The 19,695-nt window shown below is 42.6% G+C and overlaps 1 protein-coding gene across 3 annotated transcripts; it reads right to left on the bottom strand.

Annotated features, from left to right (window-relative positions):
* Positions 1 to 959: 959 nt before the first annotated feature.
* Positions 960 to 14,958, bottom strand: NQO2 (N-ribosyldihydronicotinamide:quinone reductase 2). Of its 3 annotated transcripts, none has more exons than XM_037380488.1 (7): positions 14,819 to 14,958; positions 14,140 to 14,191; positions 12,364 to 12,528; positions 10,768 to 10,898; positions 8,492 to 8,605; positions 7,042 to 7,143; positions 960 to 5,917 (listed from the first exon to the last, which is right to left on the bottom strand). In XM_037380488.1, exons 2-7 carry the CDS (start codon positions 14,144 to 14,146, stop codon positions 5,744 to 5,746), a joined length of 693 nt encoding a protein of 230 aa, XP_037236385.1. In that variant the 5' UTR covers positions 14,147 to 14,191; positions 14,819 to 14,958; the 3' UTR covers positions 960 to 5,743. The 3 variants fall into 3 exon arrangements, with proteins under 3 accessions (XP_037236385.1, XP_037236382.1, XP_037236383.1); XM_037380485.1 differs by lacking the exon at positions 14,819 to 14,958 and adding an exon at positions 14,539 to 14,655; XM_037380486.1 differs by lacking the exon at positions 14,819 to 14,958 and adding an exon at positions 14,617 to 14,653.
* Positions 14,959 to 19,695: the final 4,737 nt, after the last annotated feature.

Raw genomic sequence — 19,695 nt, 5'->3', positions numbered from 1 at the left:
GGGATCACCAGTGGGCAAAACCCTAAGGAGATATTTGTCTATAATCTTTCTGTAATCTACTTTTTAATCTAAAGCTAAAATATTATCTGGTCTGATTGATCGCACTGCTGTCCAACAGCTATTGAGATATGTTAGCTATTGAGATATGTTGTACAGTTGATTTTACAGAAAGAAGCCATGATTTTAGCTAGCTTTGGCTCATCAATGCAACAAACGTCTATTATATTTCTCTGAGCCCCCAGAGGGTTGAGGTGGGAGAAACTGCAGCACTGTACAACCAACAGTGTTGACACACGAGGAGAAGGGCCATAGTGCCCTGGGGAGTCCAAACGCAGAATGCAATGCTCCGAGAGACTTGGGAACCACTGTTTGTGACTAACTGCAGACACAAGTTTTCGTTTCATTTAAGTTCAGAAGACGACCACCTGAGGTCTCCCCAGACGCTGAGGTGTGGCCTAGCAACAAATGACAGGAATACATGTAGAATATATTGAGAAGATTTCATTTCCCCTTGGCTTCATATTAAGTTCCAGTAAAGACACGAGCTTTGCTCTGCACATCTCACTGGAGTACACAGCATTTGCCGGTGAGGTGGTCCTCTGTGACAATCTGTTGCTTGGACAAGCTGGTTTGGTCTTGGTTTATTCTCTCTGTCAGATGTTAACAAAATGCTTACTCATTTCAACAAGGGCAACTGATAATTCAGAAACAGCTATGGGGTATTTTGGCTGCACAATCCCAGCAAAGAAACTGGTCTTCTGTCTCCTTACTGCATTTTCCAAAGAGATCAGGATTCCTATGCATTCAGACTGTATTAAACCAATACTGCTGAATCTGGAGGAGTTTAAAAATGTCCTAGGATGGTTGGAAATAATTGTTCATGAGAGATTACTTCACTAAATCTTTCCGTTCACAAAAAATAAGAACTTCACCACCAGTATTTATAATTTTTTTAAAAAAAATCAGTCTGCACCAAGCACTGTGACACAAATTGTTCTGTAGGTGTTTCCTTAATATTTTGTTCTGTGGAGAATGTTCCCATAAATACACGAACACCAGCAGAGTAAGATGGAAGCCACAAAAGTATTGCAGGAACAGACATTTCTCTGACTTGTTTCTGAAATGATCAACTACTGCCACTATGTTAAAGGACATAAAATGAGGCTGCTGAAATGTGAGGCTGTTGCTTTGGACTAAGCCCTTTGCTTCCCCAAATGTCTGTAGTCAAAGATTCTTTTATACTTTTAAACTCCAGTTTTGGAACTAAGGCTGGAATAGCTCTCTTGGCTACTCTTTGTAGTGACTCACCTAACTTAAAAGGAAGCATCATGGATCTTCATTTTTGTTTGGATACAGTTGGTATTTTAATACCCTTGGAACGATGACACAATTACCCAGCACTAAAACTTGAGAGTACCCTAAGCTTAAATTTTTTGCATCTCTTTTGTGGAGCATAGGCTCTTTAGGCTGTAGGATAAGCTACTTATATAGTAGGATTTTTCTTAAAAAAACCCAAAAAACCCCGAAGTCATACATGAATTATACGTGGTATTTATTATTGGCTGTTCCTCTCTTCAGCCCAACCTTTTGATAACTTGTCTACTGCAAAGATTATTCCTCTGCAAGCAGGCAGTAAACCTCAGTGACATTGTTCCAGGAATGAAATATTAAACCAAAGGAAGAACTATCTGCACCTGCCTCTAATGTTAATTTTTTGAAACCTGGATTAAAAGCACTTTACTGAAAGAAATCAGTCTTAGTTTCTTTAGACTATGAGGCTTCTTGATAACATAGTTCAGATGGAGATCTATTTGTGTCCCTGTGTTTTCCCTGAAGTTGCAAGTATGTTTCACCTGCCATTTCAGACCGTAAAATAAATTCAGTTACAATTTTTGGAAAACAATGTGAGAGAAAAAGATCAGAGCATTGTCTGAAAATGCATGGGAGAGGAGGACCCCCAGCAGCAAAAAGCAAATCCCCAGACTAAATGGAAGAGGAAAGCATGTTGCTTTTATACCCTTCTCCCCAGCCTGAAATGCAGCTGTAAGTTACTTACCTAATTCTAGCTTTACCCTTTCAGCATAATGTGATTTAGCAGGGCAATCATTCTTTAGTTCAAAATGGCTGTAATATTTCCAGTACTGCTACGAAACTAATACTGCCACTTCCTTTCTCTCTCCTTATTAACCACAGATCACTCTCTGTTGGTTTTCTACAGGGTAAAATTCTCCCTTGAGTTTTTGAAAGGCATGTGCCAGAACATGGACGCGCCCCTGCGCAGTGTGCGGTACAGCAGGCAATGAAAGCATGTCAGGACAAGGACATTAATTCCTGCCTCAGCACCCACTGTCGCTGCACAGTTGACTGGCTTCCAAAGCATTGCAAAAGCAGTAGCCTTCAGCAAATATGGTTTTATCTGTTACGTGTCCACAGCCGAGATACAGCTTACAGAAGAGGTCTCTTCTCTGAACAGATATAGGAGAGCTAGACACGAAATAAAGGAAAGTGACAAGACTTATGAGGCAGATGGAACAATTTCTGTATGAGAATAGACTAGACAGATGAGGACCGAGATTGACAATGAAAAGTTACAGCGGAATAGTGGTTCTTAGCTCCTTGCCCCCTCCCCATCATATACTTCCTTGTACAGTGGCTTTCAAATTGGAGAGATATTCCTGAAGAATTTACTTTAGGAGGAGTTAAAGCATGTGGAGAATGGTGATCTGGCTGATATAGTCTGCTTGCATTTCCAAGAGGCTTTTGACAGTTTCTTTTTTTTTTTTTTAAGGAAACTAAAAAGTTGAGGGATAAGAAAGAGGGTTATGGCATTGGAGACATGTTTAAAAGGTAGGACAAAGAGGGCAGCAGTAAATGGTCACCTCTCAGAACAGAGGGAGGTTAGAAGTGCAGGGGTCAGAGCTGTTGGAAAAGATCTGAAAATGGGTATGTGCAATGAGGTTGAGAAAGTTTGCTGATGATACAGATTACTTGGAGGAGGGGGATGAGGAAAGCAGATTGTGAAGAGTTCTTGGCTGACTGGGCAATGAGAGAGGAAGTGAAATTTAAGTTATGTAAAGGGGTGCACATGAGGAAAAACATTACCCTAAATTGATGCATAAAATAATGGCCCCTGAGCTGACCATTACCACTGACGGCCAAGATCAAGGGTTACCACAAATGAAAACATCAGCTAAAGCAAATCATATGTCAGTGCTTATTAGGAAAGGAGCAGAGAAAGTCATATGAACCCAAGAGTAACAGACTTGACTCTGCTGTGCCCTTCTGCTCCCCTCTCCTCAGTGACAGGACGGTGAGACTGGAGAAGTTCAAATAAGGGTGACCAAAGGCCCCTGCCTTCTCTTGAAAGAACAACTGAACAGGACAGGACTCCACAGCCTGGGAAGGAGTTTATTTAGGAGGGGAGGTGATGCACATCTACAAAACTCTAAGTGCCAGGTAAAAGAACAGATGTGACTACTTGTTTACTGTTGTCTGGGTGGAATCAAATGAAGCTACTGGGAACCAGCTGCTTCACCCTCCCTGGGATCCCTACCCACTCCAATGCTTCAGGCAAGGAAAAAGCTGACCTGCTGAACTTTGCCAAAAAATATTGGCTGCTTCAAGCTGGCATGGATTCTAGAGAAGACTGAACAAAATTCAGAGCAGAGGTCTATTTGGCTTGGTAAATACAGAGAAAACATAGATAGTTTAAGAAATCCATCAAACTAAATACAGTTGGAGCCCAGGACAGTATTCAGGGAAGTGCTTGCTGTTCTTGGTCTGTAACTGTGGAGAAAAAAAGTTGGAGTTGGAGGATCCTTGTTCTGACCTAGCACAACTACTCTTGTATATTTAAATTACAAATATCCAGTCTACAGGCACTTAATGCTACCATGTGTGTGGGAGCTGGCACACGTCTGCCAAAGTGTTGAGAAGTGTATTTTCATCATATAGGTCAGAGGTTCTTCATCTAACAGTTAAACCCACTAAACTCTGTAACTGATCCAATACAGTAACACTTGGTTTGACAGCTGCAACTTCTGCTTTCATACCCATTTCATTCCTTCTTGAATAGTCTGGTAACTGAACACAGTGAGCATAAGGATGATTCCTCTTCTACACAAGTTTAATATTTGCATTTGTCCTTCAGTCTCTCTTCAGGCAACTTACAAGTTGTTTTCATTAAGTCTTTTAGGCAAGAATCTGTTTTCCCCACAGCTTACGTGTATAATATTTTCCATTTATTCCCTTTCACTTTCTTTTTCCTATACAGGAGTTATTGAGCCAAAGCAAATTTCTTGTTTGTGTAACCTGAAGACTTTGACTCATACACATTCGAGCAGACATCTGCAACAGCTTAGGGCTGCACTGCTTCCAGGGGTCCATCTCTGCTAGAGGTGGCCCTTCATATGGTGACTAACAGGAACATGTGATGCTTTCCCTGCAGTAGCAATTCCCAGTCTTGTGTGTCAGTTTACACTGCCACCCCAGAGTCTGATCTCAGCATGTTTATTATCTAAATAGCCCTTAAAGAACCTTAAGGGTGGGTCGTGACAAGGCTGCTCGAAAGAATGCATGGCAGATGCATGCTATGTATGCAGAGGCCTAATTGTCATTTGACAGTGACTCAGAAGACTGTTTCTTATTCAGGCTGCATTTTTTAAATATCGAAGTGCAAAGCCAGTTATTAGGTAAGCTGATAAAAGCAAGAAATTGTGTAGCTAAGAGAGAAACCCATGCCTTGCCATATGCACAGAAAGGGTTAACAGCTCCAAAACACAAAAATAATCCCTCTAAAATTCAAGGTAAAAATCACAGATGTTAAGAGCCAGACGGTCATTTTGTCCCACTAGATCCTGCAGGTTTTCAGGTAGGTGTTCTGCCTCACCAGCTGCCAGTGCTGGAGATCTCCAAGGAAGCCCATCTACACTAATGCTGGAGGGGATGCACCCAGCCCTCCAGACCCAAACAGCAACACTGACTGGTGTGAAGAGGTAGGGAACAGACAGGATTCCTTTTTGTCTCTACTTAGGGTAACACAAATAGAGAACTCCCTTTGATTTTAGGAAACTACATTACAAATGGGAGCTACATTCTATAAGAAAGGTAATGTATGCACATACTGCTACATGATATTTATTTTCTTTTTCCTTTTCTAGTATGTGTCATAGATTTAATATTGTTTTGTAAGTATGTGGAAAAGCCTAAGGCTGTCCACAAGGCTTTCCACCTGTCACTGTTCAACTGTACATGCTTTTGCATTACTCATGATCTAGCTTCATAGCTCAAAGGCACAAGTGTAGAGCTCTCACCTAAAAGAACAGGATTGGTCATAACAAGGTTGAGTGTGGGCAGCATATTCTCTGGCAAATAAAAAAAGTGGCAGGTGGTACAAAAATTGTTAAACTTGACTCAGCGATGTACTTTACTGTTTCATAAGCAGCAACAATATAATCTGCAATTTAAATACCGCTTGTGTTACCAAACACTTGTAGGCAGGATGTCACTGTTACACGAGTAAGGATAATTCTTCACAAAGTTTTGCACCCATCATTGAAGAGAATCCCTCAGGAATCAATGAAGATGAACACTATATTGTCAGTTAAACTGCTAGCTGTAATACTCAAGATACTTCCAATACATTTGAATTAGGACATTAGCGTTCAGATACTGAGATAAAGTACCAAAAAGGATGGAGAAAAAACCCCAATAAATCTTCTCTCTGTAGTCTTGTACTTCAACATTACTTGAAATACCACTCAGGAGAGCAGTTGATGGGTTCTTCCTTCCAAAGAGTCTTCAGGCGCTGGGCCCAGGCAATCAGCATCTCCTTCCTCTTCTCCTCAGACACATATTCTGGAGCGAAGCAGATGTGAGGTGCAAGGACTTTGACACCACAGAAGTGCATGATTCCATGCTGGACTCAAAGCAAAGAAAGAAATGCTTCAGGAAATGGTCTTTCACTTTCAATTCAAGAATGCGTAAGATTCAAATCTGAAACTGTTTCTCTGACCCAATATAAGGCAGGTTTTCTAAACCTGTGCATTTATCAGGAGAAGGGAAATAAATTGCAAAAATTCATTACCTACGCTGGCAGTCACTATTGAAGGCTAGGCATTAAGCAGAGTGACACAAAAATAAGGTTAACTTCATTTATTCTGCTCTGTAGAGTTTATTTTTAAGTGCTATTAAACCCACAGAACTGTTCTCTTCGGCTGCTGTATGCTATTAAATTTGCAAGTATCAGAAGCAGCCTAAAGTTCATTGTACTGTTTGAATCTCCACAGATTGTTCCTGAACTGCAGTGTATTTCTCATCTAACTCTAGGTATTTTTTTTTAACCTTTTGCCTCTGGCTTAGCCAAATGATCCTGAATAAAGACTAGTGCCTTTCAAATCAGCTCAGCTTGCCAGTTTTCCTCTATATTTCTGAATTCACAGTCATGTTTCATGTTCTTTTTCATGCTTCAAGCTCTGCAGCTAGATAGCCTCACAAGGGTAGACAGCTAGTAATCACAATGGGTCAGAGACCAAAGAATTTAAGCACATCTGTTGTATTATATCAAGAAGTAGCTGGTACAATTTGCCTTACCACCTACATTTCTCAAAGCATGCTCGCTACTTCTGATAAAAGGGTAGCAGTAAGAAAAGGCATCTAACTTTTGTATGCTGATCATGAATGCCAAGATAATATGTGACTCCCCTCCTGCCCTGCATCCTACATGAATCAGGTAGCTATGGGGAAAAGCTATTCTGCACGCTAGGGCTAAAGGAAATCCTATTAACACCAGGAAAACTTCAAAGGCTGACTGTATAAGCTTTTTCCAGATTCCAGTCTGGAGGAAGGGCCACAAAACAACTTTAAAACTCTGTGGACTTTTAGTCTCAGGATTTTAGGGCCCAATTTATAACCTGCAGATGCGCGGAACTGACAACTTAATTATTTTTATATCACATTTCATAGAAAATAAATAATACAACTGTTAAAAATAATCGGAATAATAAAAATTAAGGCAAACAACCAAATAGTCACACATTATACCTGCATGGGCCACAGGAGATAGCGAATATCACCACTGATACTGCCTTTTGCATACATCTCTTCGCTTCCTCCAGTGGTGAAAGAAAACAGGGCTAATTTGTTCTAAAATTAAGAAAGCAGTGCTTGAGTTAGGTATGTTTAAAGAAGAGTGGCTGAACAGTGAAAAAGATATTCAGGGTCACCTGGACAACATAGATTTCTAGAGGAGGTGGTGTGCTCTTTTTCAGACCTTATATGTAGTGGCAGCTCTGAGGCAAAGATTGGTAACGCACAACTCGGCAGTGGACTGTGTGTCAGGGCTTTGGGCAGAAACAGGTTAAAAAGAAAAGGAATTACACATCTGATACACTTGTATGAAGCAGGGCTGACCCTTGTGCTATATTTGGAAACCTGTTGCTGGAAAGCACTCTGTTACTGGGAATATCCTTATTCCTGCCCTTCCTGAATGCAGAAACCTAATGTCACAGTCCCCCTTCAAACCTGTGCTTGCTTGTCACTTGCTAAGGAATAATTTGAGAACAAATTTTTCCTCATATGTTCTAAACCCCCATGTTTCTTCTGCTTCTGTATTAGCCACGGGCTCGTGCTCAGCTTCTATCCTCTCAGTTTTAGCTTCTGTAATTGAAATAACATTTTTCCAGTGCAGTATCTTAACTGCCTTGAGCCTGCATTCAGCATGCAGCTATGATCACTGGGGATTACTCCTATTCATCTCAGTGAGGCAGCCATTTCTGAAATTTAACAAACTGAAATGTTTGGAATTGTTAAGAGGATCAGAAATTACAGAGATTAATATGCAGCAAATGTAAAGGTGAAACGTATTGATTGTTTCTGGATGCAGTTGTTACCAAAGAAGATCCATCAGACAATGGGTCAAAATTTTCCAGGGTTATTCCTAGTGCCACGAAGCATTAAAGATTTATGAATTGTCACCTATAGATACTGATTGGAGAAAAGGTTGAGATAGTTGGGACAGAGGCTTGTGCACTGGGTATTTCAGGTTTCTGATTTAGTTTTGTAGTTTAATTCCAACCTTTGACATCTAGTCCCAGAACAGGATCTTGTCACCTATTCTAGTATGTCACTCATTACAGATTTGTGCAGTCCTACAAAAGTGGGATGAATGACAGACTATAGTTTTAGGAAATTGATCAACTCTTTGCAAGCCAGTGCACTCTGATACACCTACAAAATTATAAAGCACATTTTGTTGGCCAACTAAAAATCTCTAGGAGATTGTTTAAATCTTTAGGAACCACTGCATTCTCATTACTGTATCTACCTTTCATACAATTTTAACATATCAGAAGGTTACTCAACATGTTATCAAAGCATCATTTCAGAAGAGCGTAAAGTGAGAGCTTTAAGCAAAATAATGGAAAATAAAGACCAGTGCCCTCAAAAGCACTGCACAAATCTTGATCTTAATAAAACAACCTCAAAAACATACCTTGAGCAAACCAGAATCATAACAGCGTGGAAAATCATGAGCAAATCCTTGGACCAAGACTCTGTCCATCCAGCCCTTCATGATTGCTGGCATGCTGAACCAATACAAGGGGAACTAGGCAAAAAGTAAATTACCTTGTTAGCACAGAGAGTCTGGGCCATCCTTAGGCCTGCTCTACAGGCCAAATCCTGTTCTCTTAATCTGTTCAGATCTTGTACGTGCCTTCTTCCAGCTTTCTGTCAGGAGAGGCAGTAACTAATGCTTGGCAAAAATAACTGAAGTGCTTTCTGTTTTCAGTTGTCTCAGGGATATATATATATATATCTGTATAACCTGAGCATCTATAGCACACTAACACCACAGTGAATGTGAGGGCTTCCACAGAAATTAAAGTTGGAATATGATGAAGCAGGAAGGTGCCATTTAATTTAAACTTAAGACTGTACAGAATTGAATCTCCTATTGCTGAAATGCAAAAGGAACATAGGATCTCATGGAGAATGTGGCCGAAGAGAGCCTTATTACCAGGAGTGATATCTGGTGATCAGTTCTGATCTGACACTGCTGACAAAAGCCATGGGATCTTAAGAAAGAGTTACTTTCACATCCTCACTTTACTGAGAAGAAAACTTTAACAGTAATGACCTCTGTTTCTAGATCTTCCAGTTAGCCCATGGGACTACAGCCTAAAGCTGTCATATCTTATTTGCATTATCTAGAAGGTTTATGGACTCTTACTCTAGGATGCATCACTATCCCTAAACCTTTGTACACACTGCAGTACAAAAGAAGCAATTCTGTAAAAGCTTAACCACCTGTGGGGCTTAATTCAAGATGGAAACAATGTAGAAACTGGGCAATCACCACTATCTCTAAAAGTGGTGAGTTTAGTCTGTAGTAAATTTTAAATTACTTTATGGTGTCTTTCAGAGGCTTTTTTTTCTGCACCAGAACGTACCCAACTCTTCATAGCATTCCACAGACAGAAAATAGAAAGCAACCACTTCCTTTGGGGGACATTTTACTCTACTTATCTCAGAAGCAATAGTGTAAAAATGATGAAGAATTACAGTGAAATAAATTTAACTGAGATATGGTCACATCCTAAATTTGATCTAGAATCAGACAGTGGAACATGTATAGGCTATGTCTAAGGCCAACAGCCACACAAAGAAATGTGAGGCTGGTATTGCTTTATACAGTAATTCTGGGACTTGTAGACACCGAGGACAGAGTTGGCACAGTGGGGAATGGAGATGGGGTGTAAGGAGCTGGTAGGGAGTCCATATAGTTCTTCCGCAACTCAGCAACAAATGAGGACAGTCCAGTCTGGGAAGTCCAAATTCCCTGAGCCTACTGGCTGCTCCCAGCTGCTTGCCCACAAAGTAAGCCTTGCCCTGCTTTCTGCCAGCCTGCCTGACATCCGTGGTCACATGTTTTTGTGCATCCACATACCAAGTTTGGCCCAGAATTGGTGAATTACTGGATTTGCTGTTGTTTCAACCTGGATAACCGTGCTACTGAATTACTAGGTTTGCTGTTGCAAGGACCCAGAAAATAGTACTACTACTGATGTGTATTTCTTACTGTACCATTACTTAGAGATAAAGTGTTTATTCCTAAAGCTGTTAGTCTGGTGTCTGTTACCACATCCCAAAGCTATAACTTGGTGCCTTAAACCCTTACACAGAATTCTGTGTGTACATCAGTGTTTGCTTTGCATAAGCTCCAAGACAAAAGGGACAGTATCAGGCTGCCTGGTGGTATGGCATGACATATTGAGAATCACAGTATTATTCTGCACTCAGTACTTTCTGGTCTGAGTTGCTCTATGCAAGAGTTTTGGAGTCCAGGCAATGGGAGCGCCAGTCTTCAGAAAACATATGCAGTCAGACTACTTTTGAATAATTTTTAAGTGAAGCAGTGCTGTGAATTTTACTCAAGTATTTTAAGGTTCTAATTTCAGATGCCTTCCTAATCCTCAAAAATGCCAGCATGGAGCCATTATTTGTGTGAAAAATTCATACTGTACTAGCACAAATAATGCTTGCACATGATCCCATATTTTCTAAAATTCACATCCTATCAGAAAAACCTGACACCTTGAAATTGCTATGCTGGATATATACTGCTCTGTGTTGATGGCAGAACTACTACCTCTTTTTACTCTGGCTAGATTCAGTGTTCCTAATGCAATCTATAATCTTCTCACTATTGCCTTTCTTTCGTTCAATGCTGTATAACTGAAGACTTTTAATAACATTTGAAATAATGACCTGAAAAATCAGTAAGTCTGCTTCCTGCACCTTCTTCTGCTCTTCAGTCACATCGTTGGACAAACCTCCTCTCTTGTAAGCTTCCCATGCCTCCACGCCATAATTGAACTCTTCTGAGTTGTGCAAGCAACCTGTTTGTTGAAGTGAAGAGTCATTCCTTATCCTGTTTCTAACATCATAGACAGATAAGAATTAAATAGAAGTCACAATCTACAGTTCTAAATTGAATTACTGCTTTCCATTTTTCTCATTTTTTTGTTTTTGTTTGTGTGTGTGTAGATATTCAGCATCATCACAGCTGATGGTGATTTGATTTCAAACTGGAGAGGAATGTAGTGTAGAGCACCAAAATTTTTGCCTTTCTGTAGCTACGTTGGAAGTGCAATAAAAGGACCTAAGCTTGGCTCAAGACTGGTGATGCAGGTGGATGATTTAAGAGGATTTAAGAGAATTTTGCTAATTGCTCTGCCTCTGCATTAGAGATTACTGAAACCACCATGCAGTCACAAGCACTGTGTAGCTGCTGAAAAGCCATTGTAACTGGGAAACTCAGCAGGGGCTGGGGAACCAGTACTGGCTGGCTCTGCTGACTCTACTACAGCTGGGTGAGCTGATTCAGATATGTTTGAATCAGACATATACATTAATTCTGCTGATTCAGCTAGCAGATAATCAATCCAGTAGAAGAGAGAGCCTCATAAACTAACTCTAGCAAGTCACAGAATGGTTTCTGAAGGTATTTCTTACCCATGAGAAATGGACTTCAGAGATTGATTGTGAACATGTGGTAATGCATTTTTCCCTCTCAGTAATGTCACTATGAAACAAGGTTCATATTCAGGAGTGGACTTTTAGAAATGCTTATGTCTGGTCATTAATAAGCTGCTGCTTGTTTTTGCCAGTGTTTGCACTTGACCTGTGCTGTTTCTTTTTGATTCCTATTTTAAAGAAAGTGTTTTAGCAGTCACAGATTATATTGTGGCTTTGTGTTTCCTAACCTGGAGAAATACTGGGGCTAAATGCTAGTAAGAGCACAGTGAAAATACCACAGAAGCCTAAGAAGAGCATCACTGTTTTTCTCAAGTCTTAACTGCATCATCTAGTCATTTTTAATGGTCATATACAACCAAGGCAGCCAGGAGGTGCCAAGACAACTCAAAAGCCCAAGCACTTAAGTGCCTGGAGCTAACCTGCAGAAAGCATTTGTAATCTTGTTCATTAAGAGAAGGTCTCTGCGGTGGATTGCAAATACTGTAAAAATAGTATTTTTCCTCATTCACTTTAAAGGCAAAGCACTTTTATAAATCTCTATTATACAGACATTTCATTTTTCTGATTGAGGGGCCATTTCTAGTGATCAGATTTATTTAAAGGAAGATTATACTTGTTGGGTTCCTGCACTGACATTTCTTAGTCAATGTTAATAGACAATAAAAACCTGGGTCTTGTTAGTTGAGGGATATTTGTACAAAATAATAGCAACTGTTTTTTGGAGCGCACCTAACAGCATGGTTCTGCATTGTTAACGTAGCAGGATAGTCAAGGGGAAAGTTTGTCTCATTATTGTCAAAAAAAGTGTGTTTTGGCTAGTCTCACCAACAATATCATTTCTTGTTGCTCTTGGCTCGAACTGCATTGCATATAAATCAGACACTGTGACACTGCAGCCCTGCTCGCTCAATTCTTCCACAGCAATCCTCTTCAAAGATCCATTCAAGGACTTGGGCTCTTGATGTGCATAGACTATCAGGACTTTTCTCCCTGGAAGCAGAAAGAAAACCAGATGGTACCTTTGAGTATAACAGGCAGATATGAAACAGTTTGTGGAGCTGGGGCCTGGTCCTTCATTTTTCTGTAGTGTTTTCCAAGCAGCATAAAACTAGTGAAAACAGAATGACAGTGGCAGCATTTTGACTCCTGCTCAGCAGCAGTGAGTAACTCATGATGAACTAATCAGTGAATGCCCCCAACCCAGCAATTGTGTGCTTACACCAGGCTTTTCTAGGTGGAACTCAGTGAGTGTGTTTCCATAGCAGGTCAGTGCCCCAACATCAGCACAACCCAGTCCTTCCTCTTGAGTCAGCATTTGCATTTATTCGATTCCACTATACCCCAAAAAGCTCAACAGAGAGGGAAAAAAAAAATAAAAGCTGTCTGCTGGTTTAGCTCCCTAGGCTGGGTCAGACAAGCTACAGTCCAGATGTGAGGGGCAGGACTGAAGCAGCGCCAGCTTAGATTCCCTCAAAATGTTGTGGAAACAACTTCTGAGAACTCAGAGCATCTTCTGACTGCAGTGTGGGGTCCCTTCATCTTCCAGTTCAGTGCTGTGCAAACGACAACATCGCGGTAGATAATTTAAGATGCCACTATCCCACTTCAGCATCATCACAGCGACTTCAGCAGAAAGCAACGTGGTTTCTTCTTAGATGCGAGTGAGCGAGCCATCTAGCGTATCTCAAACTGCCGACAAAGAGGATTTAAGGTAAGCTGAGTGGCAAGACTGGTATGTTGGGGCGGAGTTACTTTAAATTGATGTAACAAGGTACATCAGAGCTTTCTTGTTCAAAATTTTATTGTACAGACCATTTGATTTCTGTAATTCTTGAAAAAAATAATCATTCATCACTGAACGCAAGGTGAAATACTTTTATGTGATAGTAATTGTTTATGTATAACCACTGCAGAGGGAAATTTCCAGGGACTATTGAAAATGACAGGATCTGCAAAACCTGAAGCTCTTGGTTCCTAACTGCCAACACAAAATCTCTGGCTTCTCCTGAGTTCAGTTTCTCCAGGGGACACAGAAGCTATATGGCCCAGAGCACCACTGCAGTGGCAGGTAAATGTAAGGTGTCAGAGATAATTAACAGAACGCAAGCTGAATGAACAAGACCTCATTTTTAATCTAATTGTAAGGGGTGATTACTGCTCCAGTAGTGCCCAGTGTCCATGGAACAACAGCTTTGCTAAAAGACTTGCAAATTGTGGTCGAATGCTATCATAAATTTAACACATGTATAGACTATTTAGCCCCCTGCTCTGTAACTTATTCTGGAATATTGAGAGCAGTTACCGCTTTGCTGTTCCTGCTTAACTCTCAGCAAATAGGTAGTTCACAGGCTGGAGCCGAGACAAGCTCAGAGATGCAGTAAGATTAAATCTTAATTAAGCTGCTGGGTTGTTGCCATGTCAGTGCGGCTGAGGGCATATGGCCACAGTGTTTGGGAAGACCAGAGTTTTCAAAGGCATCACTTACCGAAATAATTTGTCATTTGAAAAAAGTACTACCTTAGTATCCCCACTAAAACCTGCCGACATGCCAGCGTGCCCCAGCCTGAAGCGAACAGCGTTTTCAGTCCTGTTTGTTCTTACCTGCCATTTCCCAAACCACTTTGCAGGTTCTCTCTCTCGAGCCGGATGCAGCCTGTGAACTCAAATGACAAAACTGCTGATGGCAGAGCCATGGGGAAGAGGCGCAGGCCAGGCCGCCGCGCCGGGAGGAGCCGCGCCGCTGGCTCGGCGTGCCCGCTGGGCCGGGGCAGCGCGGGGGAGCGCCCGGTGCGTGCCCGCCGTGCGGGGCTCCGGCTGCGGCCGGGCCGGGCCCAGCGCTGGGCTCTCGCCGCCGGCGGGACGGAGGAGGCGCGCTCGGCGCTCCCCGCTCCCGGCCGGGGCACCGAGCGCAGGCTCGCCCCTCGCACAGCCCGCTTCACCCGTGTGCGGCACCGCCCCGGCGGGGAAGGCGCGGGGCGCTCCTCCCGCTTGTTCGCGTACCCGCTACGCCCGGCTCGAACCCGCAGCGCTGCGCCGCCTGCCCCGCCCCGGGCAGGCCCGCGGCCCGGGCTGCTTCACCTGCGGCCCGGCGCGCCCCCGCTGCCGCCCGGCCCGGCCCGGCCCCGGCGCCTGCGCTCGCGCGGGGCGGGGGCGCGCTCGGCACCACCCGCCGCTGCGGGCGCGTCCCCCGGCGCTCGTGCTCGGGCCGCGCGCGCGGGCGCGCTCCGTGGGGGCTGCTGGTCCCAGGTGCCGCCGCGGGGGAGCCGGGGCGGCTCCTCACCCACCGGCCGGCGGCCCAGTGCCACCGGTTCTGGTTTTCAAACGGAGAATCCCAGGTGGAAACCGAGTGACCGGGCCCAGCAGGGAAATGAACGGGCGAGCCGCCCGCGCCGCTGGCAGCGGGTGCGCAGGAGCCTCCGAGCAGACCTTGCACCGCCTGCGGTTTCCAGCCGCTCCCGGGGGCTCGGGGGAGACAGGCGCCCCCCCCTTCCCCGGGAGAAGGGGACACGCGTGGTGCTGCGGGCCCTGGGGACAGCCCTGTCTGCCAATGGGCAGCAACAACGTGAGAAACCAAGGGTGCGGCTGCCGCTCAGCAGCGTATGTGGAGAACAAAACATGAGCCCGAGCTCTGCTGGGCTGCGCTGTCCTGGTTGTGCGGGAGGCAGCGCGGTGCAGAACTGGGCAGGCACTCCAGAAACCCAGACTGGAGTTAAAAGTTTGCTTACCCTCAGGTAGGATGTCTTATTTTTGTCTTTGCATCCCTCCTGGCAGCAGAAATAATGAGATCTGACAAAACGCTCAGTTTTAAACGGCTAAGGGTTGTTTGCGTTAGTATACTGCTAGCAAGTAGAATTCACCTTTGTGAAGGCTGGGCTAGGAAAGCTGACATAGATGTAGCCCAAAGACTTTGATTTTTGTTGTTGTTTTATTAGAGTTGCTTTTTATAGCGCAGATAAATGACCAAGCCAAAAGTTTTCCTTCTTTTCCCCCTCCACGCGTGAGACCTATTTATGGTAAGACGTGGGAAACTGAAGGAAGAATGCTAGTAGTTTATATACTGTACCTACATAATAGCTGACCAACTACTTAATATGATACCTCACAAAAACAGTAAAGAAAAGATTACACTGGTCCTGCTAACTTTTTTGCATTCAAAACTCAGTGAATATTCGAGTACTTCCAAGGGGTCTTTTTTTGTTTTGCTTTGTTTTCCCTGTTCCTGCTTTCCTCCTCTGGTCACCCTGCAGTGGAAATTGTTTCTGCCTGGACATCACCCGGGCGTTGGCTGGGTCACTGCCAGCACGCACCCTCCTCTGGGATCCTGTTTCCCTTCCCATCCTTATCTCCTGCTATCAGGAGCCTGGTGGGGGTGGATGATGGCTGCCACCCAGCCCATGTGTCCAAAACTTTCCCTGGGCTGGGTGGGAGCTGACACATACTTGGGCTTACCCTGACATGGAGTATCAGAAACACTCCTGGATTCCCACCCAGGTTTTGCCATAGCTCCTGGACTGAAAATTATCTTCGTGGGTTTGGGGTTTTTTTATTTTTTTTTATTTTTTAAATTTTTTTAAATTTAAATTTAGTGTAAAGAGTGAGCATAACCTGCACAAACTAAATGGCCAGTTTTCTCTTGGAGCACAACATATTTTTGCCCTCCCCAATATATAGTTACCATATATATCGTTAATGTTAACAACATTTGAAAAGGTCTACCTGAATATAAAAACAACATTAAAAAGGGAGTGTATTTTGTGGGGGAAGGACTTCAGAGAACACATTCACGATGCATCAGATGGATAGACACCTATGTTAACATATTTCACAGGTGTTTAAGAGGAAAGGTGGTTTATTTTACTACCAGTATATAACAGGCTTTTAAAATAGGAAAATACTGCAATGCTGTAGGTGTGCATTGTGATTTTAGACAAATGAAAGATGCAGGCTCAGTGTTGAGGAGTTTATGAATTTGATGAGCGTGAAAGCATTAAATATTTCTCCACGTAAGACTGACAGCAGTGATCTCACTGTAGAGTTGACACTCCTGACCCTGGCCCTCCCACTTCCAAGTAAAGTTGTAAGAGTTTACAGGATTAGTTCCTGTGTTAATTCCTAATATATCCTAAAGTACCTTTCTCTCAAATATTGTCAGAATGATCTCTAATTTTCACAAACTGAAAAAAAAAAAAAGTTCCTTTCTTGTTTGTATTTGGCCAAGGCCCATTAGAAGGACTTCAGCAGCCACATTGAGCAATTTATTAGCGATCTTGTGAGCACCCATTAGTTTTTCAGAGGTCTTCAGAGGGTTCTTTATGAAACTTAAATGTCATAGTTTTAGGAATCCATTTATTTTTGCTGTTTGGGTAACTGTGTGGGACAGAGTGAAATTTCTTGTACCCTCCTCCCCCTGCTGCTTCTTCCCCTGCCTCCTTTAAAGTTAATTAGCACTCTGGAAGTGTTGCAGTAGCTCAAACACCCTCTGAGATTTTAATTTTGCAGGCTGGAAATGTTTCTTATTATCCCCCCTTTGATATCCCTCTCTTTAGTCCTCCTTTGCAATAAGAAAAGGTGAGGTTTTTTCCATTAATATTTTTGAAGGACTTAATTACTGATTAGCAATGAAAAAAGTAGCTGTGGCTAAACTGGGAGAAAATCCTCTTGTTGCTGTCAACCATTCATGAGCATTAGCTGTGTGAGCTGTACTTCATAGGAAGTTTGGAAGTTTACAGTTTCTCTTGCTTTCAATTGACATGAACTGTTTATCTCTTTAACGTAAGATCGAGAGCATAAGAAAATGAAAATTATGGTAGTGATTCAGACCAAGGGTCCGTTCAGCCCAGTCTCTAACCCTGCTCAGAAGTAGGTGCCTAGGGAAGAGTAAGAGCAGGTAAGCACATATGATGCTTACTTACTTACTTACCTACTATGTATGACGAGACCCCACTACTCATAGCCTGCAGCTATCTTCAGCTCAGTCCTGGGCATGTTGTAGTTTGTTTATATAGTAACCTCAGTTTACCTCTCTGTCGGGCACTTTTCCCAGTCTCCTTGTGAATCCATGCCAGTCCCTTAAATGTGCACTGTCCTTGGCAAGGACTTTGACAGGCTCGATGCCTACTGTGTGAGGAACAATCCTTTTTTTCTTGCTTTGCATCTTGTTCCTTATCAGCTTCATTTGATACCCCGTAGCTCTTGTACTGGAAACGACAGTGAAGAATTGATCCCTGCTCATCTCCTCTGTCCATTGGTGATTTTATGGACCTGCATCATGTGCCTCCTGAATCATCTCTTTTCTGGACTGAAGAGTGTTCTTCAGGGGATCTTTGTTCAAAAACTGCTCTGTACTTTCAGTCCTTCCTGGTGCTCTTCTCTGCCCTTTTCCAGTTCTGCTGTATCGTTTCTTGAAGTGAGGGAACCAGTTCTATGTATAATATTCACAGTATGGATGCCTCTTGGATTTACTCAGGGGTATAATGATTTTCTGCTCTGTGGTCCTAATAATTCCTACTGTAATGTTTGCTTTTTGACTGCTACTGGGTGTTGAGCTGATGGATGTGTGGAAGTATCTGTCATAATCAGAAGATTTTACTCCTCTGTCGTGGTAGTCAGCTCAGAGCCCTTAATTTTAGATCTGAGGCCAAGTTGCTTTGTTTGTCTCCCATAAGCTCTCTTAAGATTCACAAAAATTAAAAACAACTTGTAATTGCCGGGCCTACCGAGCAGCGTCCAGGACACTGTGCTAGTCTTAGCTCCCTTATAGGTTAGAAACAACCCTTGTGCTCTGTGCATGACTCATAGGAGGAAGTTGGTACAAGTTGGTAGCTTATATACTGTTCTTCAGATATATTCTAGGTACACTTCTCTACTACCATCTAAAATACTTTTCATTTGTAGCCCCAAACCCTCTAATGAAGATAACTTCTTTTTTTTCTCTGAAATACTTGTCAAAGAACATGCTTTTCTGTTGATTTTATTGGGCCAGAGGATTGGACACAGCTGAGGGGGGCAGAGATACCTCTTGTTTTATACAGTTGCAATATTTTCTTCTTGGATCACTTATTTAGGAAGTTCAGGAGTTGGATTCAATTCTGTCTTCAGCTTGAGGGAAACCAAACACCTATTCCTAAAGAGTGACCCCCACGACAAACTGGGGGCTATTCTGTAGCAGGTACATCATCAGTTCCTGTTGAAGGTGTTTCACTGCAGAAAAATATCTTGAGTTTCGGTGAAGGAGAAGAAAGAATGCAGGCATGATTTTGTCACTTAGACACTGGGATGGCCTTGGAACATGAAGGCTCTAGTCCTTGTGTGAAGTATTGCTGAAACCTTTAACATGCAACAGCAGCTGGGTGCGTACACAGCTCCTACTGTGCTCTGAAAGAAAAGCCCGTGCGCTCTTTACCTGAGGTTAGGCATCAACTGGGTGAGAGTTTTGAAGGTAGCGGGAGCTCATTTTTGACTGACTGTCATTTATGTGATCTTAAGTCTGTATTTCTTTTTTTCTTATTTTTTTAGTTAAATATCTGGCCTAGAAAGAAAATAAGTTGTCACAGTTCCCTTTGAGGACTCTTTCATTCCTACTACCATGAAGCAGAGTTAGCATTAACTGAAGGAAAAGAGAAAGTTCTCATAAGTAGGAAACTGTGATTCATGTCAAAGTAAACATTTAAACTGAAAACTAAGAGGCTGCACCTGGAAATCTCAAAACAAGTGTGCTTAATTTAGGAATTTTCATTGGATATTGACCTTACTTTTTTCCCTTTCCTTTTAAGATATGTTTTAGTTTCCAGGTCAGATAATTCTGTGGCTATGCTTCCAGTGGTGTTGTATTGGATGTCTTCTACAGGCTTGGAGTTTGGTCAGATGAATAACCCTTACGTGACAAAGCAAGGCTGAGATATGGCAAATAAAGGAAAACAAAGCACCCAAGAAAACAGAAAGTATGAGGAAGGCAGCAAAGTAGGCCTAGTGGGATGATGATCAGTTCGAGAGAGATTTATAGCAAAATGGGAATCAAGAGCTGGATGTGAGCCTAGGTGGTTTTCCAAGACAAAAATTTGCCAAGGACTGTCAAGTAAATCTCCTAGCTAGTAACAAGGCACATCTGGCAGCTTGCTTCTGTCCCCTGGTGAAATGAAGTATCTTGTGAAGTTGGAA

Source organism: Falco rusticolus, chromosome 3, assembly GCF_015220075.1.
Source record: "Falco rusticolus isolate bFalRus1 chromosome 3, bFalRus1.pri, whole genome shotgun sequence".
Classification (NCBI taxonomy): Eukaryota; Metazoa; Chordata; class Aves; order Falconiformes; family Falconidae; genus Falco; species Falco rusticolus.
Note: the sequence above shows the minus strand (reverse complement) of the source record. Positions and strands in the feature narration are given on the sequence as shown.

Coding starts and splice junctions, on each gene's coding strand:
- NQO2 (XM_037380488.1), bottom strand. Junction 10,899..12,363: donor AACAAGAAATGATATTGTTG/GTGAGACTAGCC, acceptor TTCAACAAACAG/GTTGCTTGCACAACTCAGAA. Junction 8,606..10,767: donor CAGACTTACTGATTTTTCAG/GTCATTATTTCA, acceptor CTTTTTGCCTAG/TTCCCCTTGTATTGGTTCAG.